At 35.2% G+C, this 21,721-nt stretch overlaps 1 protein-coding gene across 1 annotated transcript; it reads left to right on the forward strand.

The window, feature by feature from the left end:
• The first annotated feature begins 1,364 nt into the window (after window positions 1–1,364).
• On the forward strand, window positions 1,365–20,200 carry LOC128243664 (F-box only protein 15-like). The gene is made up of 16 exons (XM_052961554.1): window positions 1,365–1,449; window positions 2,643–2,791; window positions 3,517–3,660; window positions 4,429–4,533; window positions 5,194–5,289; window positions 6,027–6,119; window positions 6,468–6,677; window positions 7,935–8,070; window positions 8,460–8,542; window positions 8,817–8,872; window positions 9,909–10,007; window positions 11,251–11,366; window positions 12,058–12,119; window positions 16,483–16,520; window positions 16,771–16,856; window positions 19,150–20,200. Exons 2-16 carry the CDS (start codon window positions 2,691–2,693, stop codon window positions 19,237–19,239), a joined length of 1,515 nt encoding a protein of 504 aa, XP_052817514.1. The 5' UTR covers window positions 1,365–1,449; window positions 2,643–2,690; the 3' UTR covers window positions 19,240–20,200.
• The last annotated feature ends 1,521 nt before the right edge of the window (window positions 20,201–21,721 follow it).

Genomic DNA, 21,721 nt, shown 5'->3' on the forward strand with positions numbered 1-21,721 from the left:
TATATGTGCTAATAAAAGATGCCATATTAAGAACTAATTTGAATATACTATGACACAGGTTTTTTCACGTAGTGATTGTTCCTACGTCATAGCTTAAATCAATAACTATATTTTAATTCCAAATCTTTAGCTAACATGGGATCGACCTTGCAGGGAAACAAAATCACAAGGCAGGTATATGGCCGATTTCAAGGCAATTCAATTTTCAATCTTCTTCTCATTTGTTTATAATCACGGTTACAGCCTAGCAATTTCAAATTTCCAAAACAATCCTTTAGTAAAAGAATGCCAGAACGCTCAGTGATTCAAGAATAACTCCTAGATTCACTATGATGGGGTGATATTTAAATAGTATAATAATTTTTAACCATTTTTCATGTAAAACATATTTACGTATACATGTAATATAGTATGGACCAGAGAACTTCACAATAAGCAAACTCTTTTGTAAAATTCTACAAGGCGACCTCGAGAACACACAGATGCATGTTGCGAACATTGTGAACGCCATCAACGAAATAATAGTACAGTACATCGCGAAAGTTATCAGGGACATGAAACCAGCATCACGTGGTATTTTCTTCGAAGAAGTGACAGTGCTGAAACTAATATCTGTGTTGCCGTTGACGAACGATATTAGTGTACGATCATCCTCTGCACCACGCAGAATGAAGACGTACCCGCGGTCAAACATGACTCAAGAGCGCTTGAACCGCCTGATGCTTCTGCACGTGCATCAGGAAGTCGTAAATTCCTACAAAAGTGGAAAAGTTAATGTATTTTATGCAGAATTAAAGAAAATGAGATGATTGTAGTAATTACACAAGAGGCCAGAATAGCCAAGGCGCATATGACCATACTCTTCAATATTGTGAACGAAGAAGTAGACATTCCTGCAGACCAGTTACAAACACCACCCAGGTCCTACACCAGAGCGGCACACTCACTCAAGTATGTGACTGGCCGATATTTACATTTAAAGCCTTCTACAATATTCCTTCTTTCCTAGGACAGTAATTTCTTGTGTATCCTATAAGCGGGAGCTGTATGATCTCTATATTTAAAGTGTAGGGTACCATAACCGGAGTGGCCTGGGGGATAAGTGCGAAAATGCAGCTGGGAAACACTTTTCTTATTTTCTTTAATGATCGGTCTTTTTCCGATCTTATTACTTTTCCTCTTTCTCTAACCAGGTACCACCAATCGTCAAATAGTCACGTGTGACTAAGACTTGTCTGGTACCCGACAATGTAAGGACAAGGAACTCCAGACTAGACTAAAGCGTGTAGATGGAGATGGTATTCGATAACCTGTATTCTATCGGGCAGCGTTTTTTTTTAGTGTGACGGTGACAAAGTAGAAAAGTCATTTGTAAACAAAAAATGTATCCCATAAGATCTGCTTAATTTTTAATAGTATTAACAACATGAAACAATAAAATTAACAGAAGTATGGATGTTTTTTAAGCTCATGCTCACTGTTTAACTTAATTTTAATAATAATATCCCACTGAAAAGGTTTGATTGATCCTTAACAGTTTTTTTCTTTTTTCAAATTAATGTTAAAGATATAATATTTCCATATGTTAATCTGCATGTCTGGTTTAAAATGCAATACCTGCGTTTTAGTAATTATACCTAGGGACATTGAAGCCAAGGTCAAGATGAAAGTCAATGTATCCATGGAGAAGAGCTACAGATAATAGTTTAAGGAATGAATTGTGGGCTTGATGTCATTATCGGGGTATGAACGCAATTGGGCTGGTCAAAGTGTATGGAGTCCAAAGGACTCCACGAGTACGTTGACCAGCCCAAATGTGTTCATATCCCTGATAATGACATCAAGCCCACAATTCATTACTTATATTTACACCAATAGTTCATTATTTCATTCAAGAATTGTTAAACAATACTTCTTTCATTTAAGAAAATCTTTCTGTAATCCTTTCTAACCCATTCTGTAAATAGAACGACCTGACTGTAAAAGGAAACATTTTATCAAAAGACGTCACAATAACACAGGAAAAGATCAACCACTTGAAATCACCTTTAAACATAAAATTGAAACACTTATGGCAACAATACACTTAACATATATCATAAATAAACACTTTCTAAAATGTTTATATTTAACGGGGCCTTCTGACACGATACAAACAATAACAAGATCAACAATTTCCATGTATATTGTTATAAGATAAATTGCGATCCTAACATATCCGAAGATGATGCGTTCATCGGATGATAACTGCAATTGCCGAAAGGCAGTTTATTTAAGGAATGGAAGTTGAGATGTAACTATTAAAGGATATACACAATTAATACATTTATCTATACTGGTTGAGTCGTATAACCCGAGTACATTTCAATGTAAACAGGGGACACTTCGGATTTGAAAAAATCCATCTTTTATGTTTCATGTACATGTATATGACAACCATACATTATCTTAAAATTCCAATTAAAACCATTTGATTCAATCAATATAAAAGGTATTATTACTTTCTCCTAATTTACCGTTAAATTTTCATGGAATCCATGTTGCCAAAAGTAAGCAAAGTTCTATTTCCATTAAATGCTTGATAATCATTATTGAAGCTATAAGTTTTTGACAAATGATCAAATATTTCTCTTGCACTTCAGCTTAAAATCTCTGAAGCCACTTGAAGGCCAGTAGCCGAATCCATTAGGATGGCAAGCAGACACCGAGAACATTTGGCTGGATATTTGGCTGCCAGAAAACCACAGTCAGGCACAGAGTCAAGAGCAGAATCTAATAGAGGAGCTCAAAAGTAAGGCAACCTCTGTTATAGTCCATATGAATGACGCCATTCAAATAGAAGAGCTTCAAAGTAAGGCAACCAGGGTTATAGTCTATATGAATGACGCCATTTAAATAGAGGAGCTCCAAATTAAGGGAACCACTGTTTTAGTCCATATGAATGACTCCATTCGAATAGAGGCAACCACTGTTTGAGTCCATATGAATGACTCCATTCAAAACGACCAGCTTCAAAGTAAGGCAACCACTGTTTTAGTCCCTATAAATGACGCCATTCAAAAAGAGGAGGTTCAAAGCCAGGCAGCCACTGATTTAGTCCATATGAATGAAGCCATCAGAGTATTTTGACGATTTTTGTTTTTCGCAGATTCTTAGTATTAGAGAACATATGAACCTCTGAATATTCAAAAAGTTTGATTTAATAATGTACATTTTTGTGACTAGCCAGGTCTTTAATAAATGTCATGTACATGCCTATTTTATTTTTAACTTAGTTCAATTATACTTTTTTCGTCATACAATTCATCATGCAACATACTCTTACACTTATCTCCATTTGTTAAAATATGAAACTGATCACTATCCATAAAAATATGCTTGGATATATTTATGTTGAAGGCCTGTAATTTTGTCACTAAAATTAAGTAATATAATCAATTAGTTTTCTCTTCTACTTTTTTCTTTTGAGACTGAGAACAATTTCACACTATAAATCATGTGATGTCTTTGTTGTAGTGGCAGTCGGGATGTTCCAGTACTGTTTACATCCAGTGTAAGAACCCAAGCTACACCTGCAAACACGAAGTCTCGCGCAACTTATCTCAGGGCCAGAAAACCACTACACTTGCCTAAAGGAACTGGGAAGGCTCACGTTAACGAGTATGATTTATTAAGTCATGTTTTAAAGGAGCACAATATAGTATGATGCCCAAAAATGTTATATCTTAAAATTAATGCATATCGTGTTCTGTGTTAAGTATAATAAGAACATTAAGAAACATACCCTTGTGAATGTAAAGGGGTAAGTCAGACCCACAACGGGATTTGTATAATAGGTTTATTCTGTACAACAATTAACAACGACTAACTTTGATTCTTGAAATACATGAATATAATGCATGAATGTTATTTGCTGACTACTAGCTGGTAGGCGGAGCTTATCAGATCATGCAGAGCGTATCAGAGACCACTACAATGCATAATTACTTTAACTCATTTTTCTTCACTGATCAATGAGGCTAATATCTTTTTATCTATATACAAATTATATGCCTTTTATCATAAAGGTCAAATGAGCTAAACATAATTTGCATTATTATTTTCTTTTTTACATCAACGTTTACAGATCCCCTTCAATAATTAAAAAAAAACGTTATTTTTTTTTCAAATTAGTGGCAAATATTCCCAAATATATCACGGGTTTAGCTGTTGATATGTTTGAAATTCAGTAAGTTAAATATTGAGCAGAACTAATGGTAGGAGGTGGTGTTTTACATATGTTTTCTATAGTAACTACTAACCAGTACAGTATACATGTACTTCATGTGTCATATTAGAATCAGCTGTTCACAAACCATTCTGCCACTAGCAAAATGAAGAATCTTGACTGTGAATACAGTGTCATATTATTAACACATCTTTCCCCAGTCTCCCTGATGAGCTGCTGTTGCGGATATTTAACAATCTTGACATCGATGACCTACTAGTAGCCTCACAAGTATGCGCACGATGGAATCCCGTTGCTAATGACAAGTAACTATATTTTCTTTGTATTTGATGTTTAAGATAATATCATATTATATATTTGCACTCATAAACAGTCTTTGTATTTGAATATAATTTTTGTCAAAATGTGTTGAATAGTTTCCAACAATTATACGGCTGGTTGTTCAGAACTTTGTTAAAGTTTACAGCTTTTTTAACATCATCATTGTTTACTTTCAAATCTTAACTGCTGTGAAACATGCTGTTTAATGGAAACACTTATGATCTGCTGTATTTCTAACAAGATTAGAGACATCTATTTCAGCAGTACCTGTATTTATTTAAATATCTGAGCACATCATCAAATAATATATGTTTAAAAATTAATGATCTTGTTAATCATGTTGTTAACTTTAACAAAGTTTTGTTCAATCGTCAATCACCCAAATATCTAATAACTATTTAAGTGATTCTTTTTGAATTTCTTATTTTACTTTGATTTATTTTAACTATGATTTCAAAGCCACTCTTTGCTTGTTGTTTGCCTGATTTTGATAAAATGAATCGAAACATGCATAACTGATTGTAAAATAATACAAAAAACAATTGAAGAGGAATTTGTTTGATATGACTGTCATGATCTCTTTTACCTCAAATATCATGAAAATGGTACAAATAAGTACAATGATATTGCCATTGAATATTCAGTTCTCGGTGGAGTGGATTTTACCAGAAGTATGGTAGCAAGCTCAGACAAGAAGCGGGCCAGAATGATCTCACATACAAGCAACTGTGCATTAAAGGGTAAGAGAGTTGGCAAGGGCTTTCTCAACATCATATTACAGAAATGAGGGTGACAGTGATCTAGTGGTGATGGTGGTCTGCCTCTCACCAAAGGTGTTGTGGGTTCAATCTCCTTGGGTTATTTTTCATTGCCTCTCAAAATGGACACAAATGTTTTTGCTACTCTGGAAAAAGGCTGAGACATGATTCTTTAAACTATCAGCTTTCTTGACAATCAAGCTAAACAACATTGTATATATTCTATCCAGAATTTCAGATTAATACAGTATACGGTACATTTTTAGTTGAACATTTCCCCATGATATGCATTCATTATTAAAGTACATGATTGTTTCTTTTTTCTGGGAAAGGGCAATAATTGAAGTTGGAAGATTTGGTGGCCCGATCCTTTTGCATGTCCTTTTTTATATGAATGCAGACAATGTTACACTGCATTGGTTTTGTTTCTCTGTTGTACTCATTGATTGTGTTAATGTATCATTATGCAATAATATATGATTTTATTCAGTTTCTTGTTTCCTTTTCTGTAAAACTTTCAAATTGTTTGTCAAATGAAGATGCAGAAGTGTATACAGTACATCTTATACCTACATGTAGTTGTTTTGGGCTTGTTTGGAGACACTTTATTCAAATGTAATTTATGTCTGCAACAATTTTATCATTCTTATCATATGAGAGTCTCTAGAGGTAGTCTTTGCAGTATGTTGATGATTGGCCCTTTGTTGTTTCCCCCTTAGATCATGTGGGCGGCGAGACAAGATGTGTGCTCGTGTGTTGAAGACCATTAACCCTTTTACTGGTCTGCCCAGAGACTCGGAGAAGGCACTTAAGTAAGTATATTCCATTTACAATGGGGTTTTTTAAAACTTTTTTTTGTATTATCATTGCTCTGTTGTCAGAGTGCAGCATGCAGCCACTTTGGCTGTAACTACACAGATTTTTAAGGCTTTCATATGGGACTCTCTAAATAAGTTACCATGGGGAATATACATGCTTGTATAATGGCCCATAACTCCGACTTGAGCAGTTTAAGAGACATGCTCCTTGACCAATTGACAAAAACAGGCAAGCACTTGCAAGTAGAGAACTAAATTAATTCTAACATGTTTGAATGACATAATTGTATTAAAGGAATTCTATATTTACACATCAATCAATCTATTTCTTTGTTTATCCAGGTCAGCAGGAGTATACTTTCAAATGTCTATGACTGACCAAGATGACAATGAAATAACTTTTCGGAGCCAAGATGTGTTCTATCACCAGATGTCGGCAAGTGTCCGCTGGTTCGATCTTCAGATGCCGGCAATCAACTCCATAAAGAAGCTCAGCTTTATTGCAATGCATCCCCTGTTTTACACAAACGAGGGGAAAGCTATGGCAAATAGGTATGGGCAGTTTGAAATTATTTTTTTAGTGATTACTTCTAAGCATAGCATAAAAAACATTGCATGGTTTATTTGAGTATCCAAACATTTGCTGGGCCTTACTCGCCTAAATACCATTAGAACAGAACAGAACATTTATTTCACTGATCAGAACAATCTGATCATCATATTAGATATGGCTTTATCATTCAGTTAAAATTAAAATTAGTTTAAGTTAGTGCGGTTATTTTAGTTAATGCTCCTGTTTTACTTCAGAAGTTGTTTCTTAAAACAAGCATAGAAAAAAACAATTTTTTTAATAAGATTGAAGAACAGTATTCAAATCAATGAAAATGATGATAAACTCCCTGTTATTTATCCTAAATTAATAATGTTATTAGACACTTGTTATTTATCCTAGGTTGTTGATATTATCAGATACCTGTTATTTATCCTAGGTTATTGATATTATCAGACATCTGTTATTTATCCTAGGTTATTGATGTTATCAGACATCTGTTGTTTATCCTAGGTTACTGATATTATCAGACATCTGTTATTTATCCTAGGTTATTGATATTATCAGACATCTCTTATTTATCCTAGGTTATTGGTATCATCAGATACCTGTTATTTATCCTAGGTTACTGATGTTATCAGATACCTGTTATTTATACTAGGTTATTGATATCATCAGATACCTGTTATTTATCCTAAGTTACTGCTGTTATCAGGTAACTGTTATTTGTCCTAGGTTATTGATATTATTAGACATCTCTTATTTATCCTAGATTATTGATATCATCAGATACCTGTTATTTATCCTAGGTTACTGATGTTATCAGATACCTGTTATTTATCCTAGGTTATTGATATCATCATATACCTGTTATTTATCTTAGGTTACTGCTGTTATCAGGTACCTGTTATTTGTCCTAGGTTACTGATATTATCAGGTACCCGTTATTTGTCCTAGGTTATTGATATCATCAGATACCTGTTATTTGTCCTAGGTTATTGATATTTATATCAGGTACCTGTTATTTGTCCTAGGTTATTTATATCATCAGATACCTGTTATTTATCCTAGGTTACTGATATTATCAGGTACCTGTTATTTGTCCTAGGTTACTCATATCATCAGATACCTGTTATTTATTCTAGGTTACTGATATTATCAGGTACCTGTTATTTGTCCTAGGTAACTGATATCATCAGATACCTGTTATTGATCCTAGGTTATTGATAGTATCAGATACCTGTTATTTTGTTTTTCAGTCCATTTCAAAAGTCTTTGCTGCTTTCTGTGAAATTTGACTGGCAGAAGTGGTTGAAATCGAACAAGCCGGCTGGATTTGATGACATGGTTAACATTTATTCATTGCCAGATGGTCTAGCTTTGGCAACGTGGAAGGTATTTCGTCTATATCTGATATATTTGATTTGAAATACTAGTTTATTCTTGGAAGGGGCTTTGGCAAATTTTTACTACATGTACCTCTGAAAAGAGGATGGGACAAAGTCAACAAACCATCGTACAAGTGCATGGCACTGGTTTGGTGGGTAAATTGTAGGAAATTATATTAAAGGTGATAGGACTTATATGTGAACCTACTGCCATGCATTGCATTGCTTTCCCTCAAAATATTATGTCCAAAGTACAAACCTTTATTACCATGATATTATGTTGGGAATTCACGTGGTTGGTTTGTGTTATATGGGAGAAACTGGAATACCCTGAGAAAACTCTCTCAAACGTTTTTGTATAGAGACGTATGCATTTGAATATGAATTATTCTACAGTCAGATGGAGGACTGGGGTATGTCAGCCTGGGCCTCCATTGTAACTTGCTGGTGAAGAGGTGCTTGCAAGGGTCTACTCTAAGGTAACAACACTGACAGTCTTTAAATTGTGTGAGTGTAATTGCTAGTTTTATTGTTTGGTAGTCAAAATGGAAACATAGTATTTTTGCAATTGGCATTGAATATCACCATTTCTAAGCGCATGTAAGTCTGTGAAACTCAGCATTCTGTATACAAATTAATATCAATCAATGGCAATTACTCTGACTTCTATCTAGCATCACCTTTTACATAACTTAATTTTATATTGAAAAGTATTATGTTTTAACAAACTTCATTTTAATTGTTTTATTTCAGCCCATATGATACTGATGTCCATAAAGTCACACTGGATGATATTGACTCAGCTTATGGTAAGGGCTTTTCCAGTAAAACAAATAACCCCGGGCGGAAGGCAATTATTTAAATAGTATATGGGTGGGGGTCTTTTATCGCTAATTTGGACCTCAAAAGGGTAAATTTGCTTCTGTAGGGGTGTTGCTTAATTTAAAAGTGCATTCCCCCCAGGGCTATATGTTTAAATGGAATAGCCCTAAGCAAGGAAGCTATTTGTTTAAGGCCAGAGAAGAAATATTTTTAGATTCTCATCTATGTCAGCCCCTGTTTGAAAACCTTGACCCCAATAGTTGTACTCATCAAAAATACAGGCAATCAATTGTAGGATTGTGGGGTTGTTTTCTGACCTAATGTTCTTATATAGGGCATTTTAATTAAGTAAAAGGACACTTCAAAATGTTATGACTGTTTGATTTATGAATCATTTAATTGATTGGTTGAAGTGAAACCCATGAAAACTGGTGGTGACAGTCTGTTTCTTAAAATCTGGGAGAAAATACATGCCATGGATTTGAGCAATGTTCAATCCTTGACAGGGCTGATTCTATACAGTACCCATGGGTCCGACTATCGGACCCATTCCCAAAGCAAAATAGGTGATATTTTTCCGAATCTACAGAAAAAATACCAATCGAAAGTAAAAAACAAAAACAAATAAGAATCATCACATTCAGAGATCAGTATGAAATATTATCTGTCACCCCAAGGATTGATATTTCAGCCATTTAAAGTCTTTTGAAAGGGAAAAGAGACTAATATTTAATCATTTCCTCATTCACAGGAGACTGAAAAGCTTGTTCTTTTAACTGTAAAATTTCACAATTAAGGCATATTTTGCAATGCAAATTTTCCCAAAATGTCTAGGGTCTCTTTCCCAAAATGGGCAAAAAAAGGCCTGCATGATCTTTAAAAGCTTTACATTGAAGCCCTGACTTCTTTACAAAATTTGATATATTCCAACCTTTATTCAAACACAGTGAGTAGTTGGTTTGTAATGTTTTGATACCTTGAATGTTGTTCTATCATTTATGTGTGATTGTCGTGTAATTCCAGGTCTGCATGATTACCAGTGTACCATTGACATTCGAACCCTTAGGAACTCGATCTGGAGTCAACAGTTCAACAGCCTTGCTTGTAAAAAGGAGTCCCTTGGTAAGAACTTGACATTTTTATTAGGAAAGGAAACAATATTTATATTTTTAGTCAAATTGGGCAGTAACAGGGGGTCATGACTGGGGGGGGGGGGGGGCAGCAATCAGAATATTTAAGTTACCCTATATTCGTCAAGCCTTATGTGTATATATAAATCTATGAATAATACCACTCATATTAGGGAGTGAAAGGGCTCAGGACAGGGGTGGACAGCGATGTAAATTTTTTAATAGTTAATTTGTTTCCTGTAGAATTACTTACCAAAATATTTGTGTAAGCTTCATATATAAACTTTAATTTCTTCCAAATTACAGATTATTAGTGGCAACATATTTTAAAAAAACTGAGTACTGTAACTTGTGTGTAAGTTGTTACCATAGTTGACTTCAATGTGTTATGAATGATAACCATACTTTAAAGGGACTAGGCATCAGGGCCAGTATTCAATAAAGTTCTTATCCTTATCCTTAGACATGCCCCAATGATTCCATTCAGTTGATTGGTCAATTTATTTTACCGTCCATCAAAAAGCTTAGATTTCACTCTTAAATTTAAGATTGAATTAAGTTGTTTATTGAATATGGCCCCAGATGGTCTAAAAATTGGCAAAACAAGCCCAGAATTATCAATACGAGCTTAGAATGTAGACCTATTATATCATTTTAAATGATGAAAATAATATTTTGTTGCTGTCTAAGCTGAGTCTACCTGTTTAAAAATAGCGCATAATGGTTTCCCAGTTTTTAGTGTGTATATTTACTAAAAAATTGCAAAAGATACATGTGTCATAAGCGATACATCAGTAAGTACAATAAGATTCAATGTGTTGTACACAACGATATCAATTTTATGTTTGTTTTTGACAACTTTGTTTTTTTCTTGCAATCGTATCATCTGGTGTCTAGTCCCTTTAAAGCAACAACTGTTAAATCTTGAATACTGTAAATTGTAACAACATCAAATGTCTACTTGAATTTGTGTGTATAAATGACCACAGCATGCAAAGAATATAGAAAATACATTGGATTCATAACTCTTTGTAATGCATTTTGAAAACATCGCTTAGTCAATTTACTCATCATGATTTAATTTTTTTATTTGTTTAAAATGATTAAACTAGTTTATTACTAGATCATATGCCTTTAGGACCCATTTTCACTTGAAAACGTCACATTTTTATGATGATTTCGTGCATGATTCTTTCTACATGCAGCATCAATAAACAAAACTGTAAACATTTCAGAGTCAGGCTTTGCCTGTTTGCCCTTAATTAGAAAGGACCACCATTGTGACCATGTTATACTGCAGAAGAAAATTCAGTTCCCTTGGAAAACAGACGCTTTTAGAGGAATTGTCGAGGTTTCTATATTTGTTAATCTTTTCAAATACTGAAAGAAATGAAAAAGAACAACTTTAAGGCATTAATTGCTGGACCAGATATATCCAAATCAGCTCAGTTCTTGTTCATGAAATACTTTTGGAAACAAGTTAATTAAAAGAGCTCGATCACATTTTTTAGAAAACATCAGAAACATTTAAGTTGGTGTAAAATGTGAAAAAAATGCTTGATTTAATAATAGAACATGATGACAAGTTCAAATAATAGCCCTTGCGTCAACCAATAATGTTTGTAATTGTGAAAGAATAGGCTCTATATTGCCAAAATTCTGTTCAAATGTGTATCTGCAACCTGCTCTTTAGTGCGCTTTTGTAAAAAAGTAAAATAACTAGAATTCAACAATGTTGGGTAAAAATTTTAGTTACCTACATAAAAACAAGTCCCTTTAAGATGTCATTTTATCAGACAAAGCAATTATTATTAGTGTATAACTTAAGAATTTATTTCAAAACTGGTAGTTTAATTTTTTATTTTCCCCAAAATGCATATTTTTGCGTGCTTAGGTGTTATCAGAAACTATAAGTCATTTGACTTTGTTATTGTTTCAGAATGTCGTCTTGGTTGGTTCACATTCAGCTGACAATTAAAGACCTGTATTTATTCATAAACAGCCTTACAGACATGTATTTGACCTTAACTGTTGCATTGCAGAATGTGGTCTGGATTGATGTTGTTGTTCTAGATGAAAGAAAAGAGCCATTCTGGTGTGTAAGGTAAGTGCCCATGTTCTACTCAAGTATATGTGTGTAAGGAAGGTGTCCATGTTCTACTCAAGTATATGTGTGTAAGGAAGGTGTCCATGTTCTACTCAAGTATATGTGTGTAAGGTAGGTGTCCATGTACTACTCAAGTATATGTGTGTAAGGTAGTTGTCCATGTACTACTCAAGTATATGTGTGTAAGGTATGTGTCCATGTACTACTCAAGTATATGTGTGTAAGGTACGTGTCCATGTACTACTCAAGTATATGTGTGTAAGGTAGGTGTCCATGTACTACTCAAGTATATGTGTGTAAGGTAAGTCCCATGTACTACTCAAGTATATGTGTGTAAGGTACGTGTCCATGTACTACTCAAGTATATGTGTGTAAGGTACGTGTCCATGTACTACTCAAGTATATGTGTGTAAGGAAGGTGTCCATGTTCTACTCAAGTATATGTGTGTAAGGTAGGTGTCCATGTTCTACTCAAGTATATGTGTGTAAGGTAGGTGTCCATGTACTACTCAAGTATATGTGTGTAAGGTAGGTGTCCATGTACTACTCAAGTATATGTGTGTAAGGTATGTGTCCATGTACTACTCAAGTATATGTGTGTAAGGTACGTGTCCATGTACTACTCAAGTATATGTGTGTAAGGTAGGTGTCCATGTACTACTCAAGTATATGTGTGTAAGGTAAGTCCCATGTACTACTCAAGTATAGGTGTGTAAGGTACGTGTCCATGTACTACTCAAGTATATGTGTGTAAGGTAGGTGTCCATCATGTACTACTCAAGTATATGTGTGTAAGGTAGTTGTCCATGTACTACTCAAGTATATGTGTGTAAGGTATGTGTCCATGTACTACTCAAGTATATGTGTGTAAGGTAGGTGTCCATGTACTACTCAAGTATATGTGTGTAAGGTAGGTGTCCATGTACTACTCAAGTATATGTGTGTAAGGTAAGTCCCATGTACTACTCAAGTATAGGTGTGTAAGGTACGTGTCCATGTACTACTCAAGTATATGTGTGTAAGGTACGTGTCCATGTACTACTCAAGTATATGTGTGTAAGGAAGGTGTCCATGTTCTACTCAAGTATATGTGTGTAAGGAAGGTGTCCATGTTCTACTCAAGTATATGTGTGTAAGGTAGGTGTCCATGTACTACTCAAGTATATGTGTGTAAGGTAGGTGTCCATGTACTACTCAAGTATATGTGTGTAAGGTATGTGTCCATGTACTACTCAAGTATATGTGTGTAAGGTACGTGTCCATGTACTACTCAAGTATATGTGTGTAAGGTAGGTGTCCATGTACTACTCAAGTATATGTGTGTAAGGTAAGTCCCATGTACTACTCAAGTATAGGTGTGTAAGGTACGTGTCCATGTACTACTCAAGTATATGTGTGTAAGGTAGGTGTCCATCATGTACTACTCAAGTATATGTGTGTAAGGTAAGTGCCCATGTACTACTCAAGTATATGTGTGTAAGGTAGGTGTCCATGTACTACTCAAGTATATGTGTGTAAGGTAGGTGTCCATGTACTACTCAAGTATATGTGTGTAAGGTAGGTGTCCATCATGTACTACTCAAGTATATGTGTGTAAGGTAGGTGTCCATCATGTACTACTCAAGTATATGTGTGTAAGGTAGGTGTCCATGTACTACTCAAGTATATGTGTGTTAGGTAGGTGTCCATCATGTACTACTCAAGTATATGTGTGTAAGGTACGTGTCCATGTACTACTCAAGTATAGGTGTGTAAGGTAGGTGTCCATCATGTACTACTCAAGTATATGTGTGTAAGGTAGGTGTCCATGTACTACTCAAGTATATGTGTGTAAGGTACGTGTCCATGTACTACTCAAGTATATGTGTGTAAGGTACGTGTCCATGTACTACTCAAGTATATGTGTGTAAGGTAGGTGTCCATCATGTACTATTCAAGTATATGTGTGTAAGGTAGGTGTCCATGTACTACTCAAGTATATGTGTGTAAGGTAGGTGTCCATCATGTACTACTCAAGTATATGTGTGTAAGGTAAGTGCCCATGTACTACTCAAGTATATGTGTGTAAGGTAGGTGTCCATGTACTACTCAAGTATATGTGTGTAAGGTAGGTGTCAATCATGTACTACTCAAGTATATGTGTGTAAGGTAGGTGTCCATCATGTACTACTCAAGTATATGTGTGTAAGGTAGGTGTCCATCATGTACTACTCAAGTATATGTGTGTAAGGTAGGTGTCCATCATGTACTACTCAAGTATATGTGTGTAAGGTACGTGTCCATGTACTACTCAAGTATATGTGTGTAAGGTAGGTGTCCATCATGTACTACTCAAGTATATGTGTGTAAGGTAGGTGTCCATGTACTACTCAAGTATATGTGTGTAAGGTAGGTGTCCATGTACTACTCAAGTATATGTGTGTAAGGTACGTGTCCATGTACTACTCAAGTATATGTGTGTAAGGTAGGTGTCCATCATGTACTATTCAAGTATATGTGTGTAAGGTAGGTGTCCATGTACTACTCAAGTATATGTGTGTAAGGTAGGTGTCCATCATGTACTACTCAAGTATATGTGTGTAAGGTACGTGTCCATGTACTACTCAAATATATGTGTGTAAGGTAGGTGTCCATGTACTACTCAAGTATATGTGTGTAAGGTAGGTGTCCATGTACTACTCAAGTATATGTGTGTAAGGTAGGTGTCCATCATGTACCACTCAAGTATATGTGTGTAAGGTAGGTGTCCATCATGTACTCCTCAAGTATATGTGTGTAAGGTAGGTGTCCATGTACTACTCAAGTATATGTGTGTAAGGTAGGTGTCCATGTTCTCCTCAAGTATATGTGTGTAAGGTAGGTGTCCATCATGTACTACTCAAGTATATGTGTGTAAGGTAGGTGTCCATGTACTACTCAAGTATATGTGTGTAAGGTAGGTGTCCATGTACTACTCAAGTATATGTGTGTGTCCATCATGTACTACTCAAGTATATGTGTGTAAGGTAGGTGTCCATGTACTACTCAAGTATATGTGTGTAAGGTAGGTGTCCATGTACTACTCAAGTATATGTGTGTAAGGTACGTGTCCATGTACTACTCAAGTATATGTGTGTAAGGTAGGTGTCCATGTACTACTCAAGTATATGTGTGTAAGGTAGGTGTCCATCATGTACTACTCAAGTATATGTGTGTAAGATAGGTGTCCATGTACTACTCAAGTATATGTGTGTAAGGTAGGTGTCCATGTACTACTCAAGTATATGTGTGTAAGGTAGGTGTCCATGTACTACTCAAGTATATGTGTGTAAGGTAGGTGTCCATGTACTACTCAAGTATATGTGTGTAAGGTATGTGTCCATGTACTACTCAAGTATATGTGTGTAAGGTACATGTCCATGTACTACTCAAGTATATGTGTGTAAGGTAGGTGTCCATGTACTACTCAAGTATATGTGTGTAAGGTACGTGTCCATGTACTACTCAAGTATATGTGTGTAAGGTACGTGTCCATGTACTACTCAAGTATATGTGTGTAAGGTAGGTGTCCATCATGTACTACTCAAGTATATGCGTGTAAGGTACGTGTCCATGTACTACTCATGTATATGCGTGTAAGGTAGGTATCCATGTACTACTCAAGTATATGTGTGTAAGGTAGGTGTCCATGTACTACTCAAGTATATGTGTGTAAGGTAGGTGTCCATGTACTACTCAAGTATATGTGTGTAAGGTATGTGTCCATGTACTACTCAAGTATATGTGTGTAAGGTAGGTGTCCATGTACTACTCAAGTATATGTGTGTAAGGTAGGTGTCCATGTACTACTCAAGTATATGTGTGTAAGGTAGGTGTCCATGTACTACTCAAGTATATGTGTGTAAGGTAGGTGTCCATGTACTACTCAAGTATATGTGTGTAAGGTAGGTGTCCATGTACTACTCAAGTATATGTGTGTAAGGTATGTGTCCATGTACTACTCAAGTATATGTTTTGAATTTCCGCTGGTTTAATTATACTTGAGAATCTGTGTTCACAAATATGAAACACAATTTCACCTTATTACTTAATGGTGAATAAAAAAATAAAAGTCATAAAAATAGGACCAAAAAACAGCATTCTGATGAAGCTAGGTAAGGTGTCCATTTCTCATTCATGAGTTCATGGGTTTAAATCATACAGGGGCACATTCCCTTTGTCACGCAGATATATATAGACATCACTACAAGTTTCTATCTGGTAAACAGACTCAAGATGCGGTCATAACAGCTAACAGCAATTTAACATCATTTTTCAAAGATTTGGAGTAAGTCAAGTATGAGAAACATAAGTTGACTTATTTATTGATTGTATTTTTCAGTTCACTGTGCCGAGTGTCCAGTGAGAAAAATAAAAACAGTGAGTAAATGTTTCACACATTAAACAGCAACCTACATTAAACATCGACCTATAGAATGGTATATAAAACATTTATCATGTATTCAGATAAGACATCCATCATTAGGATGCAGAGATGTGTTAGTGCAATTTAGGTATTATCATTGTAAGTGATATCTCAATGACTTGTTTAACTTTTCAGTTAGTAGATACTTAAAATAATTTTACATATAATTGGATTTTAATATATATACGGTAGATATATTTTCAGATTTTGATTTTGACTACACGTCTGATGATGCCTACAAGATGTCGTTTATGGATGAAAGGGGGAAACTGGAAGCTTTAATGAGCATGGTACGTGAGGTTCAGGGACTTTTGATTGTATTAAAGGAACTTGCTCACAGATTTTATGTCATATGACATATTGTGTGAAAAGGACCAATATACAGAACATGTATTTTTCAAAGGAAGCTTAGTAAGGTGTACGTTTCTCATCCAAGAGTCCAGTTCAAAAGTTTAACATCGGTAATGATTGTTTGTAACTTTGTTGAAATTGAATGATCTTCCACGACTTTTATGAATACACCAAACAGTGAATGGCATATACTCCTTTTAACATAATGTTGTAAATCAAAGCCAAAAATCATTTCAATTTTTGTAGTGTTACTAACATTACTTGGCAAATTGGAGCATTTTCTGTCAGATTTTTTAATAAGTATTAACGATAGGACTCTTGTTATTTTTTATGTCTGACCCTATAAAACATGAACGAGTCCCTTTAATATCTTAATCAATGTGTTATATAAAGTAGACAGAATGCATTGTATTCACTGTAATAGTTGATAATAACTGAAATCTACATAAGCAAAAGCTACTGTTTATTGCTAATATCATTGCCTATTTTGGCTTTCTTCTTTATTTGAATAAGAAAAAAATCATTGTGTTGTCATTATCGTAGTGCAAAAAGTTTGATATTCGTTGTTGTCCTGAAAGCGCACTTGTTTCCCACAAAAGCATCCTGAGTTTAATTCCTGGCCTTGGCACATGTGAGTTTGGTTTGTGGACAACAAGCCAGATAAGTGGGTTTCCTCTGGGTACTCCGGTTTCCCCCACAACACAAGACCATACTCTCAGTAAAATCGTGCCAATAAGACTGATTAATATAATGTTTCACAATTGTTGTAAATAATTTTATATATATTTTTACCTGCGGTTTAAGGACAGGCTGGATTAGTTTGTTGCCCGCTCAATATATGTAGAAATTTTTGTCCAATCATCACCAAATTTGGTCAGATTGTGTATTGGCATTATGTCTTAAACAAGTTTGATAATCAGCCGAATCGGTTTAGCCACTCAAGAGTTATCACTCTTTAATTATAGTAATTATCTAAAATTGGTCTTGTCCGATCAATACTTTTATCATTCTTCGTCCAGTCATCATCTGATTGGGTCAAAATGTGAATGGGCCTGTATATTGGTCAGGTTAAAAAAAACCCAGACATTTCGCCACAGTCACTCTAGAGTTATGACCCTTGAATTGGCCAAAACTTTATTTATAGTGTTCGCTCTTTTAATTTGGCTTAATGTGTAATCACTCATCACCAATCTCGGTGTCCTCAAATAAGGACGGGCATATTTTGTGGCACTCTTGTTTCATAAATGTCACCTATTAAATTACCTATTTAATATTTAAATTATTATTTTCTTATAAAACAATTGGACCATAAACCATTTTGAATTGAAGAATTGGTGTATTCTTGCAGAAACAAATTTAGTCACATTCGTTTTATCTAATCTTTTCTGGCTATCTTTTAAAGCAGTCTTGTTAGAATTCGCTAATTCCCCAATCAGAAACATCCCCATTATCAAATGATGGTAAAAGCACTGATTCACATGTTGGTATAGAGATCCATGATGCTACCAATGATATTATCACACATGTAGCAAGTCCCATAACTCTGATGAAAAAGGCACTGATACACATGTTGGAATATAGGTCCATAATGTTACCAATGACAGTAACACACATGTAGCCATAACTCTGATGAAAAAGGCACTGATACACATGTTGGTATATAGGTCCATAATGTTACCAATGACAGTAACACACATGTAGCAATTCCCATAACTCTGATGAAAAAGGCACTGATACACATGCTGGCAGGTTGGTTCATGATGTTACCAATGACAGTAACACACATGTAGCAATTCCCATAACTTTGATGAAAAAGACACTGATACACATGCTGGCAGGTTGGTTCATGATGTTACCAATGACAGTTTCACACATGTAGCAAGTCCCATAACTCTGATGAAAATGGCACTGATTCACATGCTGGCAGATTGGTCCATGATGTTACCAATGGCAGTAACGCACATGTAGCAAGTCCCATAACTCTGATGAAAATGACACTGATACACATGCTGGCAGATTGGTCCATGATGTTACCAATGGCAGTTACACACATGTAGCAAGGCCCATACATTTGTCTTAAATGATTTTTTTTAGTTTTGTACTGAAACAAATTGAGAAAAAATGGACTAGCATTATCATCTGCTTGTATCAAAATTGTTTATAGACTGTCAGAATAGTTATAATGGCAGAATATTACTAGCATACTTGTTAATTGTTTTTGACATATTTCAGACTGACGATGGCCTGTACTTTATGACACAGCTGGACTTAAAGCTATCCCTAGATGCCATCAATAAATGGTTTGGAACTAGCTACAGATGAGATAACCTAAAGAATGGGACCAATTTAAGATGTCAGGATTTGTTTAACTCTCTAATGATGTGGTCTTCGAGTGCCTTAAAATGAACACTACCTTAAACTCCACCTGGATGTCATCGTCAAGTGGTTTGGGACCAATCATAGATGTCTGACTTTGTTCATCTTTCAACTGGTGTGATATTCAAGTTCTTTAACATGAAAACGTTTGATATGTTAAGAACCCCCTCTATAAAACTCTCTTTGATGCCATCTGCAGGTAGTTTAGGAGCAGCCATAAGTGACAAACTCCCTTAAACTGTAACGATAGGTTCTACAATTGGTTTGGGATTAGTTGTGCACGAACCACTCAATAAAACACCACAAGTGGTCTTAGACCAGCTATAGATAGCAAACTCCCTGAACCGATGATGCGGCACTGCACATGTTTTGGGATCACTTGTAAGTGACACAGCCTTTTCCATCAGCGAGGGGTTTGGTACAAGCATGTTGACCATAGCATATCTGCTTCTATAGATGTCGATGATAAACTCACTGAGCAATGTTTTCTCCCATGATCCCTTTACCTATTTGTGTTAGTAGATTATACTTTCACAGTAATACTTTAATTAATAAAAAGTGATCAGTTTTGAAGTTTAAAACAAATGGCCACCACTGTTACATGAAATACAATGTGTGGTCGTAGTGCAAGACGTTTGCAAGTATACTAAATATAGTAATAGCAGCTGTTTAAATAGCGTTGGACTAATCCCTAAAATATGCATGGACTTCCTATGATATAACAAAGCACATGTTTTATGATACATATTACAGTCATGGGCCTATAAGCCGGTATGCAATGTGATAGTTTCTAAACGTTGATCATAAATTAATAATCGTTGTTGCTTTTCAAGTAAAAATGTGATATCTGTCTCTTTGATTTTATGAATTATTTTATTTTGTTTTCAATAAAACAGCATTGTGCTACTGAACTTGTGGCTTCTATTATTGTTGAACTTGTAAATAAACCAGAAACGCGCGAAAAGCAATACAAAATATAAAATAATCTGCTAGAAATGATATACGGGCAGGTAATATCTTTAGGTTAATTAAGATTAATCAACGTCATTATAAAGAAAGTCTGTCAAGTTTTAATATCCGGTATTTAATAACATCAGGGATTTGGTTGCGCATTTGAACAAAGGTCTTTTCTAAATGTTTATTTTTTGCAACGATGCATTTCCAAGCTTTACACCATCGACTGCGACACTGCTGCACATTTGTACAAACAGATTTGACGAGAATTTGCACTGTATTGAAATTCTGGTTGCAAAAGTCGGAAGTCGCTGAACAAATGCTTCTCTTTACTTGGGATGCTGCGGTGATTAGAATTAAATCTATTGACTGGCCTCGACAGGAATTAACCGTTTTGTATCATCTATTTTTGCTCGAGGTATCGTCTGGCTGTGGTCGTTTGCAACGGCGGCAGTGGAGTGGAATCGTTGTGAAAATTCTTGGTCATCATTTGGAAATTCATTAAACGTTTTTGGCATAAAACGTGGTACCTACCGTTATACACAATGCCAATATACACGTTGTGTATCAAGTTCTCTTACAGGGGCTAAAATATTTGTCGAGTTATAAACTATCCAGTAAGAAAACAGACGAGCGTTTATCACTCGCGTACGGTGCCCTTGCTCATGTCTCTATTGGCACCTGAATGTTTTAAAAACAGCATTAAAAGTTTTATCACAGAACAAATGAATTACTTTATGATGCCAGTATTCAAACTTTCCTGGAAAAAACACGAACGGTAAATGAAAGTTGTCACTTTTCGCATATGTTGAAAAGATCGTCATTTAAAGATTTGATAAAGCGTGTCTTACTACTGCTTTGTAGAAAACATATTTATTGTAAAAGGAAACATATATATGAGCTTCAAATAGAAGTAAAAACTTAAAATAACGTTCTTTCACATTCTCTAGTGTTAAGCATATTCTGGATTTTAATAGCTATCATGAGATTTCGTTCCGTATTAATAATATATGTTATGTGTCTCCGTTCCGGATAGAAAATTTTGACCCGAGGCTTGCCGAGTTACCGGCTACGCAGCGTGCCCAAGGGTCGAATTTTTCTATCCGAAACGGACACACATGATCGATATTTTTTCTAGCATACGTTTAAATAACATATTTTGTGGGAAAAAAAATACATAGAAAAGCGCATTTCTGAACATTTCACCAGAAAGCGCGTGCGATGATATTTACTGACGTCATGACGCGCAGTATTTTTTATTAACTGCATAGGTCAAGAATTTCCTTCGATATCACGTCTTTTAAGGGTTATTTTGTGTTGTCTTGAATGTATATGTTTGTAGAGTGAATGTTAATGGATCTCATGTAATGAAATATCATAACTATGGTTACATAAAGTGTATAATAAAAGAAACCTATGCAACGCAGGTGCTCTCGGGTCGGATATTTCTATCCGGAACGGAAACACATTACAT

The sequence above is a fragment of the Mya arenaria genome, chromosome 8 (assembly GCF_026914265.1).
Source record: "Mya arenaria isolate MELC-2E11 chromosome 8, ASM2691426v1".
Taxonomy (NCBI): domain Eukaryota; kingdom Metazoa; phylum Mollusca; class Bivalvia; order Myida; family Myidae; genus Mya; species Mya arenaria.

Excerpts from the sequence above, each read along its gene's own strand:
- LOC128243664 (XM_052961554.1), top strand. The coding sequence starts at position 2,691 with ATGGCAAGCAGACACCGAGAACATTTGGCTGGATATTTGGCTGCCAGA. Across the intron at positions 3,661-4,428 it reads GGGAAGGCTCACGTTAACGA|TCTCCCTGATGAGCTGCTGT; the intron begins GTATGATTTATT and ends ATCTTTCCCCAG. Across the intron at positions 5,290-6,026 it reads AAGCAACTGTGCATTAAAGG|ATCATGTGGGCGGCGAGACA; the intron begins GTAAGAGAGTTG and ends TTTCCCCCTTAG.